This window comes from Sphaerodactylus townsendi, linkage group LG10 (genome assembly GCF_021028975.2).
Source record: "Sphaerodactylus townsendi isolate TG3544 linkage group LG10, MPM_Stown_v2.3, whole genome shotgun sequence".
Classification (NCBI taxonomy): Eukaryota; Metazoa; Chordata; class Lepidosauria; order Squamata; family Sphaerodactylidae; genus Sphaerodactylus; species Sphaerodactylus townsendi.
The window spans coordinates 3,586,489-3,612,548 of NC_059434.1; the positions used below are offsets into that span (position 1 = coordinate 3,586,489).

A 26,060-nucleotide genomic window follows, 5' to 3' on the forward strand; every position below is an offset into this window, starting at 1 on the left:
TTGTGCTTTGATTTCTTGACTCGCAGTCTCGCTGCAGAATGAAACAAACGCTTTCCCAGTCAGTTGGTTGTCTCTTATTGCAACCAGAGAAAAGATTACTTATTTTATTCCAGCGAAGTTGATTCCCCGCTCTGCAGTCTGCTTGCAACCCCTGCAGTGGGTACATCAAATCAAGGTATTTTGTTTAGATTTGGTAGGTTTCTTTCTTGTCCTAAAGGTATCATAAGGACAGTTAGAATACTCGTAACATTTTTCATATCTCTGTTGAAACAGTGTTTTCTTAGTTTCTCTGCGTCAAATCTATTACAGCATGCCACAGGAAACCTGGAAATGCAGAGATGTAAGCAATATGTATTTCAGTGTTGGATATTTCTATTTCCTGTGAAGGAGCTGGATTGGGATGAGGGAAGATAGTCTGAATTTTGGCGTGGTGTGCAAACCTCTCCTATAAGATTTGCAGTTGCTCTTCCTGCTCTTTAAATATGTGGGTTTTGAAATGTTGAGCTAATGTGTGTTGCATGCAAATGGGTCTTGTTACTAAAACTGAAATAGGTGCAAAGTTGCCTTCTACCTTTTGGGTGTCCCTGTTAATTTTTTGTTCCCATTTGTTGATGTAAACCAGAACCTGAACAAGGCAACCAGTTCCATGAGATTAGCAGCAGCCAGGCTGACGGTCTGCTGACTTTCTCCCCCCCCCCTCCCCCGCCAGCCTAGCCACCCGCTATCTTTTGTTTAGATGTCACTTGCTTTTTAAAGTTTTGTGTTACTGCCACAATAAATATGCAGAACCAGCCTTAAAAACTTTAACATTGCAGTGGAAAACTAAACCAAACATATATTCTGAAGAGACAAATCGTCTTAAAAAAACTGATCAGTTGTCATTATGACATTCTGTGCTTTTTTAACTGTAAGATAATGCTTAAAAACAATAGTGGAAATAAATGCCTTTTGTACCCATAACAAGACAGCAGTTCAGGGCTTTTGAATAAACATTTGACTCTGCTCTCCAGTACTCTTTGCAGCTTCTATGCTTGGGAATGTTTGGGATTCGTTCCTTTTTAGTGGAGCGAGCTGAATATGTAAATAAATGTATATGTTGCTGAGTGCCTGAATTCTAACATCAGCTCCTCCCTGTCGGAAGCATATCTGCTAGTAGTAAGGTCTTTATCCTGTAAAAATCAGGTCTGTGCACTTAACATGCTTTCTAGCATGTGTGCTGTTCCCCCTTGAATTGCGGTGGTACAAGTGATAGGAAGATAGAGCAGTTGGGGTGTCAGACTGGGAAGACAGGCAGAAAGGTGTCACGTCTAATCCGCTGGGTTGGGTTGTCACCCATACGCAGATGACACTTAGCTGTATTTCTCACTTCCAGCTGATCCCTGCCAGGCGGAAGTAACCCTGAACTGATGCCTGGACGGGGGGAAATTGTCTGTCCCCTTCTGTTGCCACCTTTCACCAGTGGGCAAAGACTTTTTGTTTGGTTCGGCACTCTCTCAGTGATCCCTCTATCTCCGTGGTGGCGAACCTACGGCACTCCAGATGTTCATGGACTACAATTCCCATCAGCCAATTGGCCCATCAGCCAATTGGCCATGCTGGCAGGGACTGATGGGAGCTGTAGTCCATGAACATCTGGAGTGCCGTAGGTTCGCCACCACTGCTCTATCTTAACCAAAGTTTTAATTGCTGTTTTAATGTCTTTGTATATTTTCAAACTGTTTTTAATTGTTTCAGCGATGGTTAGTGGGTTTTTTTGTTTTAATGGTTTTTAAACACCACTGAAAAGTAGCATTATCCTATGAGTATTAAATGGTTAGCCACTTTGGTGGGCCTCATAAGGGCAGAAAGGTGGAATATAAATGTTGTAAATAAATTTTATTTTTATTTTTTGACTTTAATACCCCCCCACCCCACGCATGGTTTAGCCAAGCTCAGAGCAGCTTGCATACATGATTTCCAATACATCAATCATAAAAACAGATTCCAAAAAGTAATACATAAATAATTGTTAACAACTATAAAATAAAACAATTCATAAAGATTGCAACTAAAACAGATCTCCGGGGGTCTCTCAGGCAGCCGAGGCTCTAATGAACTCGTGCGTTCCCTTCCATCCCTCCCAGTGTGGCTGGGAAGGCTCTTTTGAATGGGCCCACTTCCTTCCCATGAATGCTGCTGGCAGGATCCCGGGGAGTGTGATTGACACCACTTGTGCTCTGGACCCATCCCGGCTTTTGAGATCTGTCCAAGAAAGGGCATCCCATCGATTCCTCCCTGGCTTAGATGGCTCTCCCCACATCTCTGAAAGAGCCAGTTAGGTAGACCTCTGCTCAAGAAACTTTTGTTGCCTCCTTCCATATGTCCCTGTGTGCCAACCGTGGTCATCAAATAGCCATCTACTAGACTATGTATTAGGGTGGCTCGTTTGGCATTGACCAAGGCCTTTTACATCATGGCCCTGACTCAGTGGGTGGGGCTCCCTGGGGGGGTAAAGGGCCCACCTTCTTGGTGATCTTCAGGAGGCGCTTCAAGGCCCTGTTTCCCAGGCTTTTGCAGGGGCTTGAATGGTAGGCATCGGGGCCGGGGTGGGGATGTTGATATTTTATTTTTGGTTGTATCTGAAAATGTTCTTAACAGTTACTGTAAACCACTTTGAACTACTAGAAAAGGAAGAAGAAGAAGAGTTTGGATTTATTTCCCCCCCTTTCTCTCCTGCAAGGAGAGTCAAAGGGGCTGACAATTTCCTTCCCCCCCCCCCCACAACAAACACCTTGCGAGGTGGGGGGGGGGCTGAGAGAGCTCCAAAGCACTGTGACAGCTGGCATGTGTTGGAGTGCACAAGCTAATCTGAATTCACCAGATCAGCCTCCACAGCTCAAGTGGCAGAGCTGGGAATCAAACCCGGTTCTCCAGATTAGATTGCACCTGCTCTTAACCTCTACTGCTCTCAGTGAGAGAGATAAAAGTTTTAATAAATAAACTAAGTAAACAAAGTCATTGAATACCCGCTGGGACCTTTGGGGTATGAGGTCATAAATTTGATTTTCAAGTGCTGCAGTCCTGTACTCGGTTCTGTGGAATCGGTCTGACTGAGTTGGGTTTCTTGCCAGGTAAGTGTGACGGATTAGGCTTATAATGGTTAATTTTAAAAGGTGCAGTTTAGCCAGAGCAGGAGTACCAAAGCGTTAACCGGAGCGCCACCTCATTGGCTGGCTGAAAATGCAGGAGCCACAGGTAGGGTGCATTGGCTGATATGGAAGCAAGAAAGGCCTGTCAGCAAGACAGAGACAGGGAGATTGTCAGAGTCTTGAAAGCAGCTTGAGCGCTTGTGTGACACACAAACCGTGTCAGTCCTCAGATTCAGGGGCAGAGGGGGGGGGGCTGCGCCTGGGGCAGTCTGTCATCAAGGATCAGAATTTTGAGAACAGGATTGAGTGGGAAGCAGTTTATCGCAGAGGTCAGTTTTAGACCACAGGAGGTTCTCTGCTGAGTCAGACCCGAAGTCTCTCTAGTCTAGTGTTCCACCCAGTGGCAGCCACTTACCCGTAAGTACCAAAAAAACAGGGCCCAGAGGCCCAGCTCTCCCCCACTGATGTTGACTTGTAGCTCATTTGGTCTGTAGAAGATGCCAGTGCTGGTTACTTGTGGTGTGGAATGAATGTTTTTGGGTCTAATCTGTATTTTCATCCACCTAAACTAGCAGATGGAACCCTTTGGGCTCTCACTGCATGTTACAAAGTGGAACAACTAACAATACACCTCTTTTTTTAAAAAAAAAAAAACCTCCCAAAATTATTGTCTTCATCAAAGGGTGTGTTATGCACAAGAGGCAGATATTGGACAGGTAAAGGTTTTTTTATTATTATTTAGGTGTGGTTTTTCAGTCAGCCAACTCATGGAATGCTCAGGTGGCCCTTGTCATTGAGAATCCCAAAAGAGTGGTGTCCGCTACTTTGAGATTCTTCTTTTCACAAGGGGCTCACATAGGCCATATATGACTAAGATCTTCCAGGATAAGGTGATACCTCAGCTCAGGTATGACTCCCAGATAGATCTTTATAAAGGTTTTTGTTCTATGGAAGCATTGCAAACTGAATGTCTTAGACTAGTATTTAGGGTCTCACGTTGCACTCCCAATTCCCTTCTCAAAGTAGAGTCAAGGATGGCCGTGCTTGAAATCAGGACTGGCTCCAAGCACCATTCTTACATTTCAACCCTCCTGATTTAACTTCACTAATTTGTAAAGGTAATTTCCATCCAAGATGGATATAACTGTTGAGAAGTTACAATTTTATGGATTTACGTCTACAGCCTTATTTATTTTTTTATATTTTAGATTTCTAGGCCGCCTCTTCCCCGGACAGCTTCTTTTGCTCCCCAACCCCCCCCCCCCCAACAAGGCATAAAATTTGGGATATAGCACACACACACACACACACACACACCCGATAGAGCAAAAAACCATGACCATTTTTTTGTCCATGCAGAAGTCCTTTATGCCTTAGAATTCTCTAAATACCGGAGAGCCTTGGTCCATTTTAATAATTTAATTTCAGCTTTTTGGTTGGGAGATATTCACATGCCTCCTATTCTCAGTGTGTTTATACTTTCCAAACTGTTCAACATCTACTATTGTACTGTTCATTTTATAATGATGTTTGTTTCTTATGCATCATCCAATTTTGCAGGTCTCTTCTTTGAGCATTTAATGAACCCACCCTTAAGGGTGCTAAATTTTGTTTTGGCTTGTTTAAATCTTTTATGTTGTTTTATGAGTTATGCATGCAACATGGAATTTGGTTTATGACAAGGCTATGTTTTTTTTTAATTTCGTGTATGTTTCTTTCTCTGCATTGCTGACTCTGTTATCTAGGTCTTATTGCTGGCTGAGCTATGGTAATAAAATTAAGGAAGGATTTTAATGGAAAATTGCTCATCTTGGAGAAATCTGGTCTTTGCTGCCACCTCCTGTATAGCCGCCTCCGTCTTGGGAGTGGTGATGTGGACTTTGAGCCTGCAGTCTTGAACTGGGGAAGGAAAGATTCAAGTTGCCCTACCTTTGGCCAAAGGAGAGGTTTTAGGGAGGCCCGCAAATCCTGTCAAGGTGGTCCCTGGACCCTATGAAGGATTTAGAGGGGCTTGTGTCCCCCCTGGCGTTTCTCTGCTTGTGGCAAGTGGGGTAGAGCTCTTCCTTGCTGGAGATGGATGCTTTTCCTTTTGGCCTTCCCTTAACAGGAACCTGGTACAACAGCTATTCCCTTGTATTGCCTTGAGTGACTGCAACAGAGATGCAGAGTCCGACATTTCAAGATAGGCTCACATGTTGGAGTTCCATAATTTATAGATTTATCCTTTATGGACATCAAAGTGTAAACTTCACTCCTAAATAACAATGCTTGTGTCCCAATGCTTGTGGCCAGAGGGAAGGATGTACCATTGGGTCTGTTTAACGAATCAGCAGCCCCTTTGGGCAACCCTGCTCCTTTCTCTGAAGCCCAGATGGATGTGGAAGGCAGCCCTTAAAAATTTTTTTGCGGAGCAAAGATTCACGTCTAAACAAAACAATGCGGGGCCAGTTTGAATGCTTCGCTGAGTAAAAAGCAGTACACAGTAGCGTTAAATGTCGTATCGACGTGTATATGAGGGGACAAAGCAGCAGGGGGACGGGGCTTGCCCTTTATTGCCCGTTTCCCCGTAGAGTTGCTCTGCACATGCTCGTGCGTCCCTTTTTCATTTCCCATGCCCGAGATCCACATGGAGATGAGGCAATGCAGGGCTGGTTTTGAATGTTTCACTGAGTAAAAGGCAATACAATGAAACACTAAACGTCGTATCCACATATCCACAATCGCATCGGGTGGTTCTGCGAATACTCACAGAGATGTGGATCCGTCAGTTTGAAAATTAAAAAACATCCCGCCCCAGCACAACGCAGCAGCCAATCAGGAGAGCCCCTGAGCGGATCGTGCGCTTGATCTGCCGGCAGTGGGTACTCCTGCCTGGCTGCTGCGTTGCTGCCGCTTATGGGGCAGAAGCTGCAGTGGGGACCTTGAAACCATGCTCAGAAGGCACGTGCTCAAACCTACCCAGTTTGTATCTAGTTCAGCCATTCTCAACCAGGGTTCCCTGGTACCCTGGGGTGCCATGAGCATGTCCCAGGAGTACCGCGGAAACACTACTGGCCCCCCTCATTTTTGTGGTGTCCCACCGGTGCCAACAAGGTCATGGAGCTGGCCCAGGGGGCAGGGCCTGCCGCAAAGTCAGCAGCCACTTCCCCCCACCCCAGTGCTTCCCTTCACCCTGGGAGGGGAAGGTGGGAGGGATGGCAGGGGTACCGTGAGAGATGAAGAGTGAGGTCAAGGGTACCCTGACCTTGAATAGGTTGGGAAACACTGATCTAGACCCTGGCCACCTTTGCAGCTGCAGGAGTGACTCGGGCACTGATTGTAACAGTGGGACAGGCTCTGAGGCGAGCACGCTGGCATTTAAGTGGTCTTGCTTTCGGAGGAAATCGTCCGAAGAGCAGGCTAGAAAAGTAAGTTCAGTGGACGGGGCAAGGCGCCCTTGCAGCGGTTGATGGAAGAGAAACCTCAGTGGCTCTCCCTATGACCATTCAAGCACTTCGAATAGGTTGTTCTTGGGCCAATGTCTCTGCTGAAAAAAAAATCTTAATTTTGTAATTTTCTTACTTAGGTCAACAACATTGGAAAGCTGAAAGATTTTCTTCTGCAGCACAGGAAAGATTACATTAATGCATACAGGTAAGAAGCGTTGCGTGAGGAAGGATGGAAGCTGGGGTGTGGGGGGGGGGGACACGCACATGCACGGGGGGCTCTCTCTTACTCTTTTCCTTCCCAGTCTGATGACTGAATGTAACAGACAGCCTGTGTGGGTGTCACATTGAAACAACTGGGGTGACAAAGAAGGCTGGATTTGGTTGTTTGGTTCCTTGTATCTGCCTGTTGCAAAAGACTCATTTCATTTTACAATGGGGGTGGGAGGTAGGGTTGCCAACCTCCAGGCGGTACCTGGAGATCCCCTGTGAAGTCGTTACGGACGACGCAATGAATGAGACGAGACACAGCAATATCAAGGAGCCTGGTGGAGAGAGGTCAGCGGCAGTGGCTAGTCTGGCCAATCTGCCGAGCTGGGGTCCCTGGCACCTTTATTAAGGGTTTGGGGAAGGCGGGAGAGCGGGAGAAAGTTGCGCAATTCATGACTCAGCGGAGGGCTGCGTACGTGCAGGGGGAAACGTTCCTGTCTGGGTCGAATCCACATTCAGGTATCTTGTGACCTGGGTGTCTGGGAGATCTCGTGATGTGCGTACGTGGGAGCCCAGGAGGGGACAGATGGCGCAGGCATTCCTGTGCACTTTCCGAGGCTCTACTGGGTCCGCTGACGCACCCCTACACCCTGCTACTGCAAGTGATCTCTAGGCGACCAAGATCAGTTTCCCTGGAGAAAACGGCTGCTTTGCAAGGTGTGCTGTCTGGCATCACGCCCTGCTGAGGCCCCTCTCTTCCCCAGACTCCCTCCCCTCAAATGTCCAGGTATTCCTCCAGAGCTGGCCACCCCAGCGGGAGGGGCTGTGTGAGGGCCTCTCTCCAGCAGTGTAGTGGGGCCCTTTGATTTGCGGGCAGGCTCTCCGTGTGAGAGACTCTTCTTTCAGTAGTCAAGCACATGCCTTCTACTCAGGAGAGCCCAAGTTCGAATCTCAGCCTTTCCAGTTCAGAGGCTCTGCCCAAAGGCTTCGGAGAGCAGCTGTCCTTCCGCACGGGGGATGTCCCAATCCAGAGGAATCTTTCGCTGTGCTGTGCATATAATGTCAGTTTCTCTTCAGGATTCCTCACTTTTGTCTTCCTATTAGCTGCCTAGCCAAATTCCGCTTCTCCTCTTCTCACCTCTTTGGGATATGATCCCATGGTATAATGGTTAGCAGCAATGGACTCTTATCTGGTGAACTGGATTTGTTTCCTTGTTCTTCCACATGAAGCCTGCTAGATGACCTTGAGCTTCTCACAGTTCTCTCAGAACTCTCTCAGGCCCACCTATTTCACAGGGTGCCTGTTGTGGGGAGAGGAAGGGAAAGGAGTTTGTAAGCCACTTTGAGACTCCTTATGGTTGAGAAAGGCAGGGTATACAGTCAAACTCTTCTTCGCTGTTCTTCCCCTCCCTCTTGATGACTTGTTGGAAATTGTTCACTCTCACCACTAGATGGCAATGCGCACATGCTAGAAATTAAGAACAGCCTTTATTTTGATAAACGGCATCTAATGCAGTCAACCCTGAATGACACTATTGAGCAGAGGGTGTAATTGTGGTACTTTTGTTATTTTATTGGAAGAAAAGAGTGAGAAATAATTTCAAAAAAGCTCTCTTTTTAAAAAGTTGTTAGCAAGTAGCTGGGCTGCTCTGTCCACCCAGTGGGAGAAATCAGATCTGTGACCTGTCTCTCTGCCCACCTCTGCATTCAAAAACAGGGCAGCGGACTAGATGCAGAGGCGTAGCTGGGCCATACAGCACCCGGTGCACACTCTGCATTTTCCACCCCCCGCCCCGCCACGTACCCTTACCTTAGTTCAGCCAGAAAGTGGAGGCTGGAAAAGCGACCTGTTCGCTTGAAGCTGAAAACGGCCTGGTGGGAACTACACTTCCCAGGAGACCTTGGCCCCTTCCGCACAGGCAGAATAAAGCACTTTCAATCCACTTTCAATGCACTTTGAAACTGGATTTTACTGTGCAGAATAGCAAAATCCACTTTCAAACAATTGTGAAAGTGGACTGAATGTGCATTACTCTGCATGTGCGGAAGGGGCCCTTGACTAGATGGATCATTGGTTTGATCCATAAGGACTAATTTTTACATTTCTCACATTTGGGGGTTAGGTTAAAAGGCTGTTCTCCCCCCACCCCTACCCCCTTCAGTTCAAATAGAACCAAATCTCTTTCTGTTCCCATAAAGCAGTGGTGGCGAATCTTTGGCACTCCAGATGTTATGGACTACAATTCCCATCAGCCCCTGCCAGGATGGCCAATTGGCCATGCTGGAAGGGGCTGATGGGAATTGTAGTCCATAACATCTGGAGTGCCAAAGATTCGCCACCACGGCCATAAAGCATCTCTTTCTTTTAAGGAAGGAATGTCCTCATAGTGACCCAAAGAATGAAGCTGAGAATGGTGGGGTGGAGCGGTTCCACCAGAGGCCAGCCATTGTCTGAATTGAAGTGAGGGAAGTGTAGAGATTTATTCTGTGGAGCTTGTTAAAAAAAGTTGCCTTTTTTCCCCCTCTGCAGCCATGTCATGTCTGAATATGTGCGAATGACAGACACGGAGCGGGATCAAATTGATCAGGATGCCCAGATATTTATGAGAGCGTGTGCTGATGCCATTCAGCAACTCCGGACAGAAGGCAAGTCCGTTCAAGGCCACGGCTGCTCGTGTTCACGGCCTTCTCAGAGAGCTTGCGGAGAAATGTCACGTCTGACCCCATGTTCTTCCCTTTCAGCGCATAAAGACATCCATTCCCCACAAGTGAAGCAGCACAGAGAAGCAGTTTTGGATTTCATTGAAGACTACTTAAAAAGTACTGGGGTTTTTTTGGTCTTTGAAATGATGTGTGCCCCCGTGCACTGTCAAGTCACAGCTGACTTATGGGGACCCTGCAGGGTTTATAATAGTTTGATTTTTTTATAGCGCAATCCTGTGCTTAGACTGGAGTGTCTCACTGTGACTATTTTGCATTTCCAGGCTAACCCTGGAAAGAGTTTGTTCTGATGTAGCATCGTCAGAAGGATCCACCTATTGTGTGTGCCCTAACGTGTCCCTGAATGGTTGACTCGTCTTCCCTTAAAATGGCAGAGGAGCACCAGATCTTGTGTTCCTGTGCCTGTGCTATCAGCCTTGAAAGAAAGATCAGCCACTTGATAGTAAAAGAGAACAGGGTACTGAGCCCATTAAGAATCTAGAGGAACACTGATAATATGGAGAGTGTAAATCTGCAGTACAGACTGAAGAGGTCATCCTGAAGTTGGTGTTAAACTGTGGGTTGGATCCTAGGGATCCATTTAGCTAACAGAGGTGCTTTCCTCTGATGGAAGGAGGAAAAGCCTTCTCCTGGAGGGAAGGGCTCAGACTAGTGGAACCAATCCTATTTGTCAAGGTGGGCATTATTATTATTTTTCAAAATATGACATCTTAAAAAAGAGAGCTGCATCTGTACAGACCCCTTCGTCTGAGTGAAGAGATCCAACTCTCCTGCCACAGGAGTATGCGCTTTTCCTTAAAGAAGGAGGGATCTATCTAGAGATTAGTAGTGGTGAGCGGTTCTTATACTTCCAGATGTTATGGACTACAATTGTAGTCCATAACATCTGGAGTGCCAAAGGTTCGCCACCATGGATCTAGACAAAGCTGGTGGCCATATGAGAAATCCTAACATCTCCGGTGGTGGGATTCAAATAATTTAACAACCGGTTCCGAACTTCCAGTGATGGGACTCAGTGGTGGGATTAGCTACCAGTTCTGGTGAAGTGGTGCAAATAGGCTGAATCCCACCACTGGACATCTCCCTGGTCAGTTGGCCAGGATCAGCGATGACCCAGCCTGTGAAGGCAGGCCTCCAGCCCCTCTGCTTCCCAGTGGAGACCAGTGTCGTAGGGCTAAATTATGTGGACCCCAAGCCAAAGGTTTGTGGCAGTTTTTATGTCCTCTTGTTACACGAATACCCTTATTGACTGGGCTTTTTCTTTGTTTGACCAGGGGTATGTAAGCTGTATTCTGAACAAAGAGCTATCCGGTCAAGCTTGTGCTGCTTGATAAGAAAAAGACTGTGGCAACATCTAATTTTAGATACTTTCAAATGTGTTAAGTTGATGTGTAGATCGATTGTTTTCCTGCCATTTCACTGCAGAAAATGGCACTTCTGGTTGTAAGCCTGTTTGCTAGAAAGTGTTGGTGTTATTTGCTGTTGTAGAATGACCAAGACAGAGGTCGCTACTCCAAAGCAGAATCCTAAAGCAAAAGTCATGTGCTACTTTTGATTTGGGCAGAATAAAATGGCACAAAACCATCGGCATTTGTTGGCAGATGCCGTTACCTTTTCTTCTTGCCAAAAGTGCAACAAAAGATTGTCAGGACCATGCCTGTCAGTGCTTTGACGTCTTGCTGTGTGTGAATTGCAAATGTTTCCCTGTTTCCCTCTTCCCTTCCTGGCAATCTCCTGGCGTCAGCCCACCTTCAAAAGAGGTGTGAAAGGGTCCCAGGTACTTGGAGGCTCTGTAGTGGAATTGTAGTAGAAACCATAGTGAGACACTTCTGGTGCGGGGCTTAAATGGGGAGGGGTTTAAAGGATAGAATCCGGATCTGAGCTCTCTAGCTCAGATCCTACTTTCCATTGTTACTCTTCGTATTACCTGGAATAAACTGCTTTTGGACTTTCCTATGGGCTCTGTTATTTCCACGTTCGAGAATCTGACAAGATCTGCTTCACATTGCTCCATTTTATCGATTCCGACTGTCCTGGTCATCTACATTGGGGGGAAGCTAAGAGATTGGCTCTTTCTTTCTTTCTTTTTTCAACATCCAGTCTGATGAGGAACTCTGAGAACATGAAAGCCCGCTGATTGTTTTTTGTTTTTGGTACTCAGTTTGTTCCTTATAAAAGCTATTAGTTGGCTTTTGTATGATAGTTTTAAAAGTTTCTTTTAACTGTCTTATGGAGCTGGCTCACACCAGCTGCCAAGAGCTGTTTGATTGTCTTTTTTTGTTCGTTTTATCTCTCCTGTGTCTCCTGCTGTGTGTTGTGCAATTGGGTCCTCCCAGATGTTTAGGGGTCCTTACCTCATCAGTTCCACGCAATATGAACAGCACTATAAAATGTGTAAGGCTACTCTCTCAGATTTAAAGTGGCTACAGTTCAGCATTCATTACTTGCCGTTTGGTGACCTAGATTCACAGCCACCTTATCCCGAGGCAGACCCTTGGCCTGCCAGACTCAAGAAGCACATCCTGTCCTCTAGCAGGCAGCAACTTTCCAGGGTCTCAGGTGGGAAGGGCCTTCCCCAGCACTCGCCACCTGAGTTTCACCAAGCTGTGACTTGTCCCCATCTAAGATGAAGAGTTGGTTGTTATACTGTTCTTTTCTCTACCTTTAAGGAGTCTCAAAGCGGCTTACAATCACCTTCCCTTCCCCTCCCCACAACAGACACCATGTGAGGTAGGCGGGGCTAAGAGAGTTCTGAGAGAACTGTGACTGGCCAAGGTCACCCAGCAGGCTTCATGTGGAGGAGTAAGGGATCAAACCCAGTTCTCCAGATTAGCATCCACCACTCTTAACCATTGTGCCATGCTGGCTCAAAGGATAAACAGAGAAAGATGAGGAGGGTGAAGCTGTACAGCCCCCAGATCAGCCACAATATAGTAGTTGGTTTTAGCAGTTAATGCCCCCAGTCGTCACTCTTGTTCAGACACACGCCAGAGACCAGGGCTCAGGGCTCCCCCGGACTGTTCAGGGAAAAGCCCTTCTCTTTTAGCAGAAGTCTTTATTAAGAAACGGCTGTTCAGGTAAAATAGGCCACCAGACGTTTACCAACAGAACTGGGAAAACCCTGCCAGAACTCCTCTGCAAATACAGAAAGCAAATGACTAACCACCCCCCTCCAAACCGCATCCCCCCCTTTTTTCCCAGAGAAACCCAACTTTTACTCTCTCACTGGAAAGGAGTCCGGCTTGGCCCCCTTACCTCTATTCCAGGTGCCTAACAGCAACAACAGGATGTGGATTCCAAAGACAGCCTTGGGAGGGTGCGGGGAGGAGACAGTTGACTGTAGCCACATCCCATCAGGAGGGGAACTGTAAGACTGGGCATGACACTAGGACTGCAGGGCGGAGTTCTTATATCTCCAGATGTTATGGGATTCAGGATTTCTCTCCATCAGCCCTCCCATGCTGGCAGGGGCTGATGGGAATTGTAGTCCATAACATCTGGAGTGCCAAAGGTTCGCCACCACTGCACTAGGACATATTATGAAGTGAGATAATTCACTCCACCTAGTTGTCTTTGAGGCATCTGATGGTGCTTCTGTATGTGGTGAAGGGAGAGATGGAGCTGTGTTCTCGGAGCTTGTGTAGAGGCTCAACTGCATGAGGGCTCTGAGAAGTTTTCTGGACAGTTTTGATTGAGAGAAACTGTAGCTGTGCAAATGTTTTTATTCTTGAGATTGACTTGTCCGTGTCATTGTTTCTTCAGATCCAGGCTGGAGCCTGAGCAGAGCAATAAAGCCAAAGGAACCTGTTCTCCTGAAAGAACTGTCCAGGTGGCATCTGAAGAACAAGAGGACAGACTCTTGTGTGAAGAAAACAAAGGTGACGGTTCAGTTCTACCCCAGCACTGCTCTCCAGTTCTGTGTCCCGAGGAGCACTCACCTTCTCCGTTGGTCCTGTCGTACTGCTGCTGGCTTTAAGAACAGCATCCCAACAGCCTCTGTCCTATGCTGTGTGTCGAACAATGCAATGTCCATATGAAAAGCCAAGGTTGAGAGCTGGTTTGAAGGTTATCAGTAAGGTGCTTGCCACATGGCTTAAACTGGGGGACGAACATCTGCGAAGCCACAAACGTATACGCAGTGCACATAGAACTCAGGAAAGCACGCTGGTCTGCTGAGGACTCCAAGGACCCTTTGATGTCCTTGGTTCTGATCCATGAATGTTATACATTTTAGGCTCCCTTCAGTGATCCACCTGCATCAGGGGAGGGGCACAGGTCCCTTACAACTCAAACATCAACTCAGTTTTTCTGGTCTCCTCCAGTGTGGTGCCCCTATGTCAGGTTCTATGACTGAATTCAATAAGGGACTCTAGATTCTTGATTAGAAATCTTTATTGATAACAGCAGCTCATATCTGGCTTTTGCGAAAGCCAGTTCGGACCACATTTGCAATTGCCCCTGTCTTCATCCCCATTCAGCAACCATAACCCCCCCTCCCTTTTCCCATGGAATGTGAGAAAGACACAGTGGAAAGAAAGAGCCATTCGGGAGGCGGGCATCCCCAAGGCCAGAGCAGCAATAGACCAGGATAGTCTGGATAGACCACCTGCTGCCGCCCCCTGGGAGTCAGCACCAGGGTCATTCCTAGTTATCTATAGTTGCAAGCATCAAAGGAAATGAAAGGAAGAGAAAGGTCCATTAATGCTCACATTCCTTTGATGGAAAGAGAAAACACATCCTGACACCCTACAAGTGATGGCAAGGGTTCCCTCTTCCCCTCTCCTGCTCTGTGAGCTCCCCAAGGCACCTGGTGGGCCACTGTGAGTAGCAGAGTGCTGGACTAGATGGACTCTGGTCTGATCCAGCAGGCTTGTTCCCATGTTCCCCATGAAAGCCTGCTCACCCGGGCTGGTCTCTCTCTTTCTTCCCTCTCCTCTTCCTGGGTTTCACTCTCCTTGTTGCCACTTTCCCCCTCCCTCAGGGCTTCCTCTCTTGCTTATTTCTCTGACAAAGGCTTGGTTGTGAGGGGGAGGGGGATTTGGGAGGCCAGATCCTTTTTTTGCTGTCAAATTACAGTGACTCTGCCCGGGCTTTCAAGCTACAAAAGTTTAGAGTTCTGGAGATGGTTTGCTATTGCCCGCCTCTGCTGGGCAGGTGCCCTGGCACTCCCTGGGTGGTCTCCCCAATCCTGCTTAGCTTCCAAGATCTGGATCACAGCTTGGCTGGGCCAGACCATCCAGGTTAGCACCCACTCACTTAAGGAAGAAGAAGGAGGAGGAGGAGGAGGAGGAGGAGTTTGGATTTATATCCCTCCTTTCTCCCCTGCAGGAGACTCAAAGGGGCTTACAATCCCCTTGCCCTTCCCCCCTCACAACAAACACCCTGTGAGGTAGGTGTGGCTGAGAGAGCTCCAAAAGAACTGTGATCAGCCCAAGGTCACCCAGCTGGCGCGGAGTGGAGTGCACAGGCTAATCTGACTTCCTGTGATAAGCTCTCCAAAGAAGCTCAGGGCGGCAGAGCGTGGAATCAAACCCGGTTCCTCCAGATTAGATACACGAGCTCTTAACCTCCTACACCACTGCTGCTCCCTCCAAAGAACCGTGCTTCTCAGACCCAGAAGGTAGATCCAGCAGTCTGAGGTCTTCATGTCTCCTCACCCAAGTGCAGTCAGCTCTGGCTGGCAAATCCAGTTCTGCACGCAGAGAATGTATTGCCTGGGCGCACGCTCTGCACGCCTCTTCCAAGGGACCTCATGAGCACAGAGGGAGTTTTGTGCACCGAGAGACGTTTGTCTCTCCCTGCATATGTGGCCTCCTTTTTTAATTTGCCCTGTTAAAGAAAACAACTGTTCAAGGCCTTCAAGGAGCAATTAAAAACAAAATGGGTGCATTTCTGCAAGTCAGAACCAAGTCTGGTTTCTGTGCAGGGAGCCAAGGCAAATGCAAGAGCTCTGCAGGAGCAGCAGTGGCGTAGGAGGTTAAGAGCTCGTGTATCTAATCTGGAGGAACCGGGTTTGATTCCCAGCTCTGCCGCCTGAGCTGTGGAGGCTTATCTGGGGAATTCAGATTAGCCTGTACACTTCCCACACACGCCAGCTGGGTGACTCCTTGGGCTAGTCACAGCTCGGAGCTTTTCCTCTCAGCCCAGCCACCTCACAGGGTGTTTGTTGTGAGGTGGCTGGCAAGGGAGATTGTCAGCCCCTTTGAGTCTCCTGCAGGCAGGAGAAAGGGGAGCAACCAACCTCTTCTCTCTCTTCTTCTTCTTCTTCTTCTCTTCTTCTTCTTCTTCTTTCTCTCTTCTCTTCTTCTTCTTCTTTCTCTTCTTCTTCTTCTTCTTCTTCTTCTTCTTCTTCTTCTTCTTCTTCTTCTTCTTCTTCTTCTTCTTCTTCTTCTTCTTCTTCTTCTTCTTCTTCTTCTTCTTCTTCTTCTTCTTCTTCTTCTTCGTCTTCTTCTTCTTCTTCTTCTTCTTCTTCTTCTTCTTCTTCTTCTTCTTCTTCCTGCCTTCCCTTTTTCTCTCTCTGCAATTATCCTGATTTTATTTGCCTGACAACAGCAGCCCTGGATAGAAGTGGTGCATTTCATTAGCTGTGGCAGTGCTGAAAAGTAATTGGTTCCCATGGGAGAATAAACGGCATATTTACAATTCCTCTATTATTAGTTCTGTAAACTGATGGTTCTCCCTTTTGGAGAAGGTGAGATCTCGGGTGTCCAACATTCAAACCAGATCGGCTTTTTCTCCAATCCAGGGTAGTTAGAATTCAGGCAGAGGTGAGCGTAGTTAAGCCCAGTTAAGCAACAGAGTCTGGTTATTTTGTCATTTGCCTTTAGGGCTTGTCACCCAGGCAAGGTGTTGCACAGCAGAGAGACTGTCTGCTTCTGGATTATAATAGTCATAACCAATGTCTACTCTATCCCATCCCAGAAATGACTGCTTCCAGTTTTCAGTGCTGTCAAGTCGCTTACAATTTATGGTGACCCTATGAACCAATGACTGCCCACTCCTCCTGTTGCGAATAGCCCTACTCATGTCTGGGAGGAGCACGGCACGCTCGATCACAGCGAGGACCCTTTCCAACCGTGCAATCCTAAACACACTTATTCCTTTCTCAATCCATTAAAAGTCACTGGATTTAGAAAGGTGTAACTCTACCAAGGACTGCCCTGCAGATCAGTCCTTCTGCTCGAAACACTGTTCCCTCTTTCCTGTTCCTCAGCGTGGATAAAGAAGAGAATAGTGGCCTCCGTTGCAGCATAATGGGGGGGGGGGGGCGTGGGCGTGGCTGAGTCTGATGTTTTCAAACATGACAGCCCTGAATGGTTTCCCAAGAGAAGCTGCCCTCTGCCTTAAGCAGCAACGAGGTTGGTCTGATTGAAAACATTTTCACTAACAAGGGTATAAACAAGGAGAAATGAACCAATACAAACAGCCAAAAGATCTTGGAAGGAAAACTTCCACAATTAACGTTAGGATCCAAACCTTGAACAATGCAAAGGTTGCCAGGCAACCTGTTAACTCTTGCATCTCTGGAAAAACAAAGCCCTGAAAGGCTCCTCTGGTCTAGACAGAACATAGGAACCACTTAGAACATAGGTGGTTCAAACTCGCGGCCCTCCAGATGTTATGGGCTACAGTTCCCATCATCCCCTGCCAGCATGATGCTTAGAATATGTCCCTGCAAGCAGAGGGTATTTCCAGCAAATCGGAATGTTAACATACCTTACTTCAGGCCACAACAGCAAAATCCACAGTTCTAGTCATGTGGAGGAGGGTGAAGGACTGCAGCTGGGGCTTTTGTAGAACAGTGTTCTAAAGTCAAATAATTTATTTTTTATTAGCATATCATTTCAAGAAGCTTTAAAACTGAGGTGACTTTAGACTTCAATACAAAGGTGTGCATTTCCCTAACATTAAACAGAATTCCTTACATCCCGGACTCTCAATACGAGCTATTGGGTATAAAGAATGGTTGCAAGGGGGGTGGGTGGGTGGGAATAGTGTCACCAGCATGGTGTAGTGGTTAAGAGTGTGGACTCTAATCTGGAGAATTTGGTTTGATTCCCCACTCCTCCACATAAGCAGCAAAGTCTTATTTGGTGAATTGGATTTGTTTCCCCATTCTGACATCCCTGCTGAGTAACCTTGGGCTAGTCACACTTCTCTCAGAACTCTCTCAGCCCCATCTATTTCACAGGGTGTCTGTTTTGGGGAGGGGAATGGAAAAGGAGTTTCTAATCCACCTTGAGTATCCTCTCAGGAGGGAAAGGCAGGGCATCAATCCAAATTCTTCTCCCTCTCTGACTGGCAATGGCTCTCTAGTACCTCAGGTGCAGGTCTTTCTGATCCCTTAAACTGTAGATGCTAGGAAATAAATCTTGGAGACTCTGCATTGAAAGCAGATGCTCTTCCGCTGAGCCACGGCTCCTCTGGGTCAACCATTTTGCCGGGCTGAGACACGTGAGGAGACTGAAGGCTTCCTGTTTTTGAATGGGTGGGGTGCTCACGTAATTTCAAAAAACAGCACTGTTCCATTCGGTTAGGGCGAGGATGCTGGGAGTCACGCACCCCATTAGCATTCACTTCAAGTGATGGAAAGAATTGGTCTTTTAGAAGATGTCTCAGAGCATCAAGTTCATGTTGATATTCATCAGCTTCTGTGTGGGGCTGATGCAGAATAGATGGAGGAGTCCTCTTATTTCCTCTTTCTATGCTGACATACTTTGTCTGAAGCCCCAAAGCATGAGCCCCTACCCCGCAGGAGACCTGTCTGGGCTTTGCGCGGGCAGGGAGTGGGGCTGAAGATCAGTGCAGAGACAGAGCTGTATTTGTTTCAGCTAAAGCTGAGCTTACAAGTTTTGGTTTTGTGCTGAGGTTGGTTGTTTTCTTTCTTGCAGATAAGAATGTAATAGAAGACCATTCTATATTCGGCACTTGGGCAGATGGCAAAGGAGAAGACGAGCTTTCCCCGGAAGAAATCCAAATGGTAAATGATTTTTGCACTATCCCCACTCTCATAAGTCACTTTCTTCCTTCCCCTGAGAAGAGGAAAGCCGCCGCCTTTCAGGCCCCATGAGGAGCAGCTTAAGGAGAAGAGAAGGTTAAGGGGGAACATGTTAGCCATGACCCTTTCCGCACACGCAGAATAATGCATTTTCAAACCACTTTCACAACTGTTTGCAGGTGGATTTTCCCATTCCGCACAGCTTCAAAGAGCACTGAAAGCAGTTTGAAAGTGCATTATTCTGCATGTGCGGAATGAGCCCATGTTTCAAATTTGAAGGGATGTCATGTTGAAGGTGAAGCAAACTTGTTTTCTGCTGCTTCAGAGACTAAAACATGGAGTCATGGGTTCAAGGTGCAGGAACAGAGATTCCACCTGAACATTAGGAAGAACTTTCTGACTGTCAGGGCTGTTCGGCAGTTTGAATTCACTGCCTCGGAGTATGGTGGAGTTTCCCTCTTTGGAGGTTTTTAAAACAGGCTGGATGGAGTGCTTTGATTGTGTCTTCCTGCATGGCAGGGGGTTGGACTGGATGGCCCTTGAGAACATTTCTAACTCTGTGATTCTATGATTCTGTTATTCGATATCTATGAGGACTGGATATGAAATAAACATAAAGTATCCTGAACAATTTGCTTTTTCTGCTGGCTAGCTTCATAACAGCCTTACACAATCCAAGGCTTTCTTATTAACTTCCCTGTTCTTATTAGCTTTATTAACTTTCCTGTTCTTATTAAAATTCATCACCAAATTATTTGCCATTTATGTTTGCAGAAAACTATATTTTAGCAACTCTTTGAAATTTTAAATTGTTGCTTTGAATTGCTGCTGTGAGTGGAGAGTTCAGGTAGCAGAAGATCTTCTAACATCGTGACACACAATTCTGGAGTAGTAACACTCCAGAGTCTTAGTTCCGCCCTTTTCAGACCATAGCCTACATTTTCTACCCCCCCCCCTCAAGAAGCTAACAAGCATTTCTAAAAATGAATGACAGAACCATTGGTGAACCAGGTAGTTTTCTTTCACGACACTGGCATACGTGGTTCTTATCTGTTGTCTGAAAGGACTTCAGGCCCCATTTGGAGAAATCATCCTTTAGACTGAGGATATTTGAAACTGAATCCATGGAGAGAGGGGCCTTTTCTAGGTCCTGCCAAATCACACAGGAAAAAAGGGGGAAATCTCACATTTTTGGTAGGGGTTTTTTTCCCTTTTAGTTATGTGATGTTCAGCTTTAGGGCCCTTGTGTTCAGTGAAATAATTGTTTGAAATCTGCCTTCTAGGGGAGTGGATTTTCTCCTCCTCTCCAATTACCAAGTGAGAATCGTGTGCCAACAGCAGGTGTCTGTGTGCCCTTCGGCCACATTTGGAGCTATGCTGGAGGGGGGATGCTGGCAGCCATTCCTGACGCAGGATCAGTCACTGAGCACTTCTGGGTCTCCCAGAGGAAGGCTGGATGCCGAGAATGATCCCCATCTTAATGTGATCCTGAGGGCATGATGCCCTTTGGTGCTGCCCAGCCTGTTGGAACAGCACCTTTCCCTCAGTTTTGTTCTGCTGTGCTCAAGAGAGTGCAGGTTGACTGTCGCCTCCTGAAAGTGGGATCTCAGACAACAGGACTGGCAAGCAGCGTGGAGGGCCAGCTTCTGTCTGCACAGACAATACTGGTTCAAATGCATGATGACCTGACGGCATAAGGCAACTCATATGTCCCTTAGGCAGATACCTGCCCATCTATTATGCTGGGATATTGTATTTTTTTCACTTTGAGTGTCGCTGATTATGTGTGACTGTCAGAACCCCAGACTTGGTCAATAAAGGAATCAGTACTTTGAAATCAGAATTCTCATTTATTGTTGGCAAGCATAGAAAATGGTTGACTTATATTGTCAGAACTGAGTACATTAGAACAGGCAAAGCATTATATCCCCCAGCATAGATACATCCTTGTGTATTCCCCATTGTACTGTCCATTGATCTGGATTTGGCAGCTTCTACTCTGTACAAGGCCATACGGATGTGTTACGGCTTTGTTTCTTGTCCCTCCCGATGGCCATTCTTGACTTCCTTTTTTGCACGTTCATCTGGGTGGCCAGGCTAGCCCTGTTTGTGTGAACAGAAATATCTTCTGTTACCTCCTGAAGATAAACTGGATAAGCAGTCTGTGCCCTGAGCTCCTTGAAAGATAAGATGAAACATTTGGTCAATACTGTTGAAATGGCACCTTGATGTATGTCGCTTTTTGCTTTATGAAAGCTGGATGATTCATTTTTCTTAAGTTTCAAGATAGTAACTTTCTCCTTCTAGTTTGAGCAAGAAAACCAGCGGCTGGTGGGTGAAATGAACAGCCTGTTTGACGAAGTCAGGTACAAATTTCTTCTATGTTTGTGTACCTCATGGGTTGTTTATCAAGTTAAAAGAAGACCAAACAGAAGGCCCACAGAGAATCTTCACCTACCTAAACAATGTTTATTCAGTGCATCAGGATCATCAAAATATTGTTTACATATTGGAAGATTCTGTGTCTGCCTTTTATTTAGTCTTGTTTTCACCTCCTCTAGTGCAGCCCATCGGAACTCCCTTTATGTTAATGGAATCTGTTCGTTTGTTTTTTTTTAAACTGGGCATTTTTACAACCTTGTGCTTCTGACGATGGTGGCCCATTCCATGGAGACCTGCTTCCAGCAGATGAAATTAAATGCGAGAACTCGTAAATCTCACTTTTAAAAAAAAATCTGGTGTGTGTATAATTGAGACAGGAAGGAATTTAGATATCCCTCCTTTCTACTGGTTGCCACTCCGGAGGGGTCACTGTGCCTTTAAAGAAGACAGTAAAATGCAATCAGGGTTGCAAATGCTCTTCCTTCCAAGCCTCGGCTGGTTCTGAGACTGCCCCCGTGGCTGTCTTGCTGGGTGCTGCCGTGATCCTCCCAAAAGCAATTTCCAAATCCCCTCCGCAAAGAGTGGTCACCGCAAAGGGAGGGGGGCAGTTTCTTTCCTCCTTCTAGGCCAGTGATGGCGAACCTTTTCGAGACCGAGTGCCCAAATTGCAACCCAAAACCCACTTATTTGTTGCAAAGTGCCAACATGGCAATTTAACCTGAATACTGAGGTTTTTGTTTAGAAAAAATGGTTGGCTCTGAGGCTTGTGTTACTCAGGAGTAAGCTTGGTGGTAGTCGGTGGCTTTGCTTTGAAGCAACTGTGCAACTCTTCCAGTGGGTGAATCATGACCCTAGGAGGGTTTACTCAGAAGCAAGCCCCATTGCCAGCAACCAAGCTTACTCCCAGGTAAAGGATCGCGCTTTAGTCCTTCGCATGAAAATCAGTGGGGTTTAACAGCGCTTAACAGGGTTACCTACACTGCTTCCCCAAAACTGGGTCTTAGGTTTAATGCTAATAATCGAGCCCAGCGGCCCAGGCCAGCCTAGATGTGTGGGGGTGACTCTGCGCGTGCCCACAGAGAGGGCTCTGAGTGCCACCTCTGGCACCCGTGCCATAGGTTTGCCATCACTGTTCTAGGCTACAGTTCTTAAAGCAGCACAAATGTTCTCGTCATCTTCTGATGGTGCTGTTGTATAGGGGGAAGTTGTCCTGACAACTGAAGTTGTCGCCTTAGGACTTGAGTTGTCCTGCAGTGCTGCTGCTGCTGCTGCCTTTATGGAATACTTGTTAGAGAATCTGTCTTTTTAGCCCCAATCTGCGCAATGGGACCCATGTTATTTTTAATTAGCTGCCTTGATCTATCTCTTTCCCTAACTCATTTGGATTAAAACAACAGCAGCATGATGTTGGTGCTGTGGGGTGATCCTCCTTTGGTTGACGAAGACATGGCTGTGAATCCCAGTGCTCCAGTCGAAGACCACAGTTCTCCGACTACCTGTAGATCCTGAAAGCCTCAGGCAGAGTCCTTTGCCAGACTTGTTGAGGAAACTTTTGCCTGGATCTCTTTTAATGGCAGAAGCTGGAGACGGAACCTGGAATCGTCTGGATACTGTAGTACTGACCCCTCCCCTTAATGGACACCCTCAAAGGCTTAGGATTCCATTCCACTCATCTAGAAAGCAATGAAGTCTTATCCAAGGTGGGACTTAGTCCTTTGGATACCAACAGAGCTCAGGGCTAATTTATTTTACAATTATGTCCAGACAGCTTCCAAATTCTTCTCTGTATTGTTGCTATTTGTGTGATATGCCTCAAGTTATCTTAAACATTTGCACTGTATGAAAGATTGCACAGTAGTTTGTGAAAAAATAACATTGCAACAGTCCATATTTTAGGATATATGCAATCAACCTTGACTTTCATTAAAAAGGGGCTATAGCACTTTTTGGGTGAAATCAGCTGCATCACTGTAGTCTGGTTGTATGTATGAACAATACGCTACTTTGAGTTCCCTCTACAGAAGCCACTTATTGTCAGCTCAAAATGCCTTTTCAGAAACTGCTTTGTTTGATTTGCAGTTCTTCGGTCAGTTAAAAATATACTATATTCTATACCAGTGATGGTGAACCTTTTTGAGACCGAGTGCCCAAATTGCAACCCAAACCGCACTTATTTATCACAAAGTGCCAACCCGGCAATTTAATCTGAATGCTGAGGTTTTCATTTAGAAAAAACCGGTTGGCTCCCTCTTCCTCCGCCCCACCCGCTCGAGCAGGGGCCAGCCTGCTCTAGCCTCTAGCAAGTCCCGCGCGCACTGCTCTGTGCCTCTCTAGCATCTCTGCCTCCTCTGCGCCCCCACCCCCCAGGCAGCAACCACCCAGAGCACAGGCACCAGGCCCACCAGCTGAATAATTCCTTTCTCTGCTTCATCAAGGGTGCGCCGCCGACACATCGCGGCTTCAGTGGCCCAGGTCAGTCTATAGATGTGGTGTGTGGGGGTGGAGGTGTGTGATTTTCCTCGGCCTCCCACATGATCTAATCCTCCTGTGTGTATGCGCAAGCCCAAACAGAGGGCTCGCTGAAAGTGCTTTCACCCCTCTGGCACCCGTGCCATAGGTTTGCCATCACTGTTCTATACGCACCTTGAAGAGCCCCGTGGCACAGGTGGAGCTGCAGTCCCGCTCACAACCTGAGTTCGGTTCCAGGTCACTGGCTCAAGGCTGAGTCCACCTTCCATGAGCCCCCAGTTTGCTGGGCTTAAAGTGTGGACGGCTGGGGGAGGCCGTGGCAGACAACCCCCTAAACACGGTCTGCCTGGAAAACATCCTGATGGGAGGTCTCCCCGATTCTTGCACCGGGAATCTTTCTTTATGCACATCTCATTACAAAAACTGGGCGGGGGCAGATTGTGCTCCACTGACCATCGTGGCTTTCTTTTTCTGTTCTGTAGACAGATTGAAGGGAAAGTGGTGGAAATATCTAGACTTCAAGAGATATTCACAGAAAACGTCTTGAAGCAGGTAAAGCTCCGCAGGGCGGCGGTTTCTTCCCTTTGTGCTGAGTCCGACTGAGTCCCCCCGTTCAACCCCTCTCCAGGCAAGCACAAAAGAAGGCCTGGGTGGGTCACAGGTTCTGCAGAACGGCTCTCAGTGTGATAGAAAAACCTGCAGTGAGGATGTGCCAAAACCCACTTGTGGAGGTATTTCTGAATTACACGTATCACAGAATCCATTGAGAGCGTAATGGAGAGATGGTGTGTGTGTGTGTGTGTATGTCTTCAATAAATTATCCAGTCCTGTGGGCATGGCTGGAGAGCTACGGGATGTCCTTGTGTGTTTATATTATATGAACTGATATTATATTTGTTTATCTGTTTGTTATATAACTGATATTTATTTAACTGACATTTATATTATCTTCAATTATATGAGAGCATAACATTGAAGAAAGGAAACACTATATGTTTCTCATTACACAGGCAGATATTTTTAGGAGTACTGAAATTCTACTTAAATAATTCCCTCTGTAGTCTGGTCTTAGGTCATCGTTCAATAACCTCTTGCCAGATACTTCCTGAATCTTTCAATGCATAGATTTTATTCTAGCATAAGTTTAGTGGACTTGAGGTTACTTCTTCAGATGAGTGAATCCTGGCTATTCAACCCTTTTATGTAGGAAGTGATGGGCCAGTATTGAGGTCTCTGTGTGTGGTGTGCCCTCGTCTGGGACATTAGGAATCTGTCCTCCTTTGCAAACGGTAACCCGTGAAGGGGAGCCAGGCAAAGGTGTTTCATAAAATGCCTGCATCTCCTGACTCACTGGGTATCCCACAATGTTGTGGGAGACAAGAGAAGGAAGTGTAGAGCAGTTGCTTTTGACAGCAATCACGTGTGGGCCCTAACACATAATGCTGCCTCTGTAGCTGCAGGTGAGCGTAAGCTGAAACTAGGCCATTTGTTTGTCAGTGCTCTTTGGTGTTTCACTTTCTGTAGCTTGGCTGTGGGCAGTTTTTCAATATACATATCTGATTTCAGGAAGCTGAGATTGATAATATTCATCAGCTGGTTGTGGGTGCAACAGAGAATATCAAAGAAGGCAATGAAGACATACGGGAGGTAATGTAAACACTATTTTTGTGTGTTCTCTCCAATATTTCATCATTGAAGAAACATTGAAACCTGCCCCAAAGAGATTAAAGAGAATCTCTGGAGACGTGGCCAGCCATCTCTGCTCCAAGAGCTGTTGCTGAAGTATCCCAGCTGCTGAGATAAACTGGGTTTGGGCTTAAGATCACTCCATAATGCCTGTCAACGTTTTCTTGGGAAATGGAAGTCCCTGCTCTAGGGTTAGGGTTAGGGCAAGGAATGACCATTTCTGGCATCTCTTCCAAAAAGAGATTTGAGTCTCACTGATTTAGAGAAGTATTTGTTGGGCTTTGCTTTTCTCATGGAGTGTAATTGATTTATTGCCTCTCCTGAAGTAAACTTGAAATTAGTTCTGCAGGACTTAACATGAGTGATTCTCCTTCCCAGAGCTCCTTCTACATGTTTCTGTAACATGCAGCCTGAAAAAGTTCTGGAAACTGGACATATACCATTTAGTTTGTCCTAGGAAAAGGGTATTAGGTACATTGTGCTTTTGGGTTGTGGATTTTGTTTTTGTACAATACACCCATAAACAACTTCTTCATGTTGTCCCTTAGCTGGGATGATCTCTCTGGTCTGTGTTTTTTGCCATAATAGGAAATAAAAAAACCTTTCATTTTTATGTCATGGTTGACATCTGTGCTGTTCCAGCAACTGAGAAAACAACTTAAAAATCCCGTTCAAAGGAGAGCCGTAACGCTCACCAGGTTTAATATTATGCCTTTCGCCTTGTTACACAGCAGACTTAACAAGCAAGAAAAGTCTAAAAGATTGTGCCCGTGTAATGCTGGCTCAGTTGAATCTCTGGCCCACCAATTATTACACTGTCCCAGATTTAAGAAAATCAGATCCAAGTATGTGAATCTTATTCCTTTACACTTACCTGATCTCCCCGATTTATTTAGATTACATGACTTGTTGGACAATCCAGATCCTTCTCTCTGTATGATAATGGCAGACTTTCTCCTGGAAATTATTAAATGCCTGTAGATTTCCTTTCACTTAACATTTATTACCTGTATTGTATATCTGGGGGCGGGGGGGGGGGGG

General features: G+C 46.4%; 1 protein-coding gene across 4 annotated transcripts in view; it reads left to right on the forward strand.

Annotated features, from left to right (window-relative positions):
- The window catches only part of STX18 (syntaxin 18), a 57,298-nt gene that overhangs the window by 21,432 nt on the left and 9,806 nt on the right, over window positions 1-26,060 (forward strand). For 3 of the 4 annotated variants that reach the window (XM_048510146.1, XM_048510144.1, XM_048510148.1), the window contains exons 2-10: window positions 6,694-6,761; window positions 9,294-9,409; window positions 9,506-9,583; window positions 10,759-10,828; window positions 13,247-13,362; window positions 18,376-18,464; window positions 20,790-20,848; window positions 23,816-23,885; window positions 24,900-24,980. In XM_048510146.1, the coding sequence (XP_048366103.1) occupies window positions 6,694-6,761; window positions 9,294-9,409; window positions 9,506-9,583; window positions 10,759-10,828; window positions 13,247-13,362; window positions 18,376-18,464; window positions 20,790-20,848; window positions 23,816-23,885; window positions 24,900-24,980 (747 nt within the window). The remainder of the gene's footprint in view (window positions 1-6,693; window positions 6,762-9,293; window positions 9,410-9,505; window positions 9,584-10,758; window positions 10,829-13,246; window positions 13,363-18,375; window positions 18,465-20,789; window positions 20,849-23,815; window positions 23,886-24,899; window positions 24,981-26,060) is intronic. The other variant, XM_048510147.1, reaches the window with a different exon arrangement.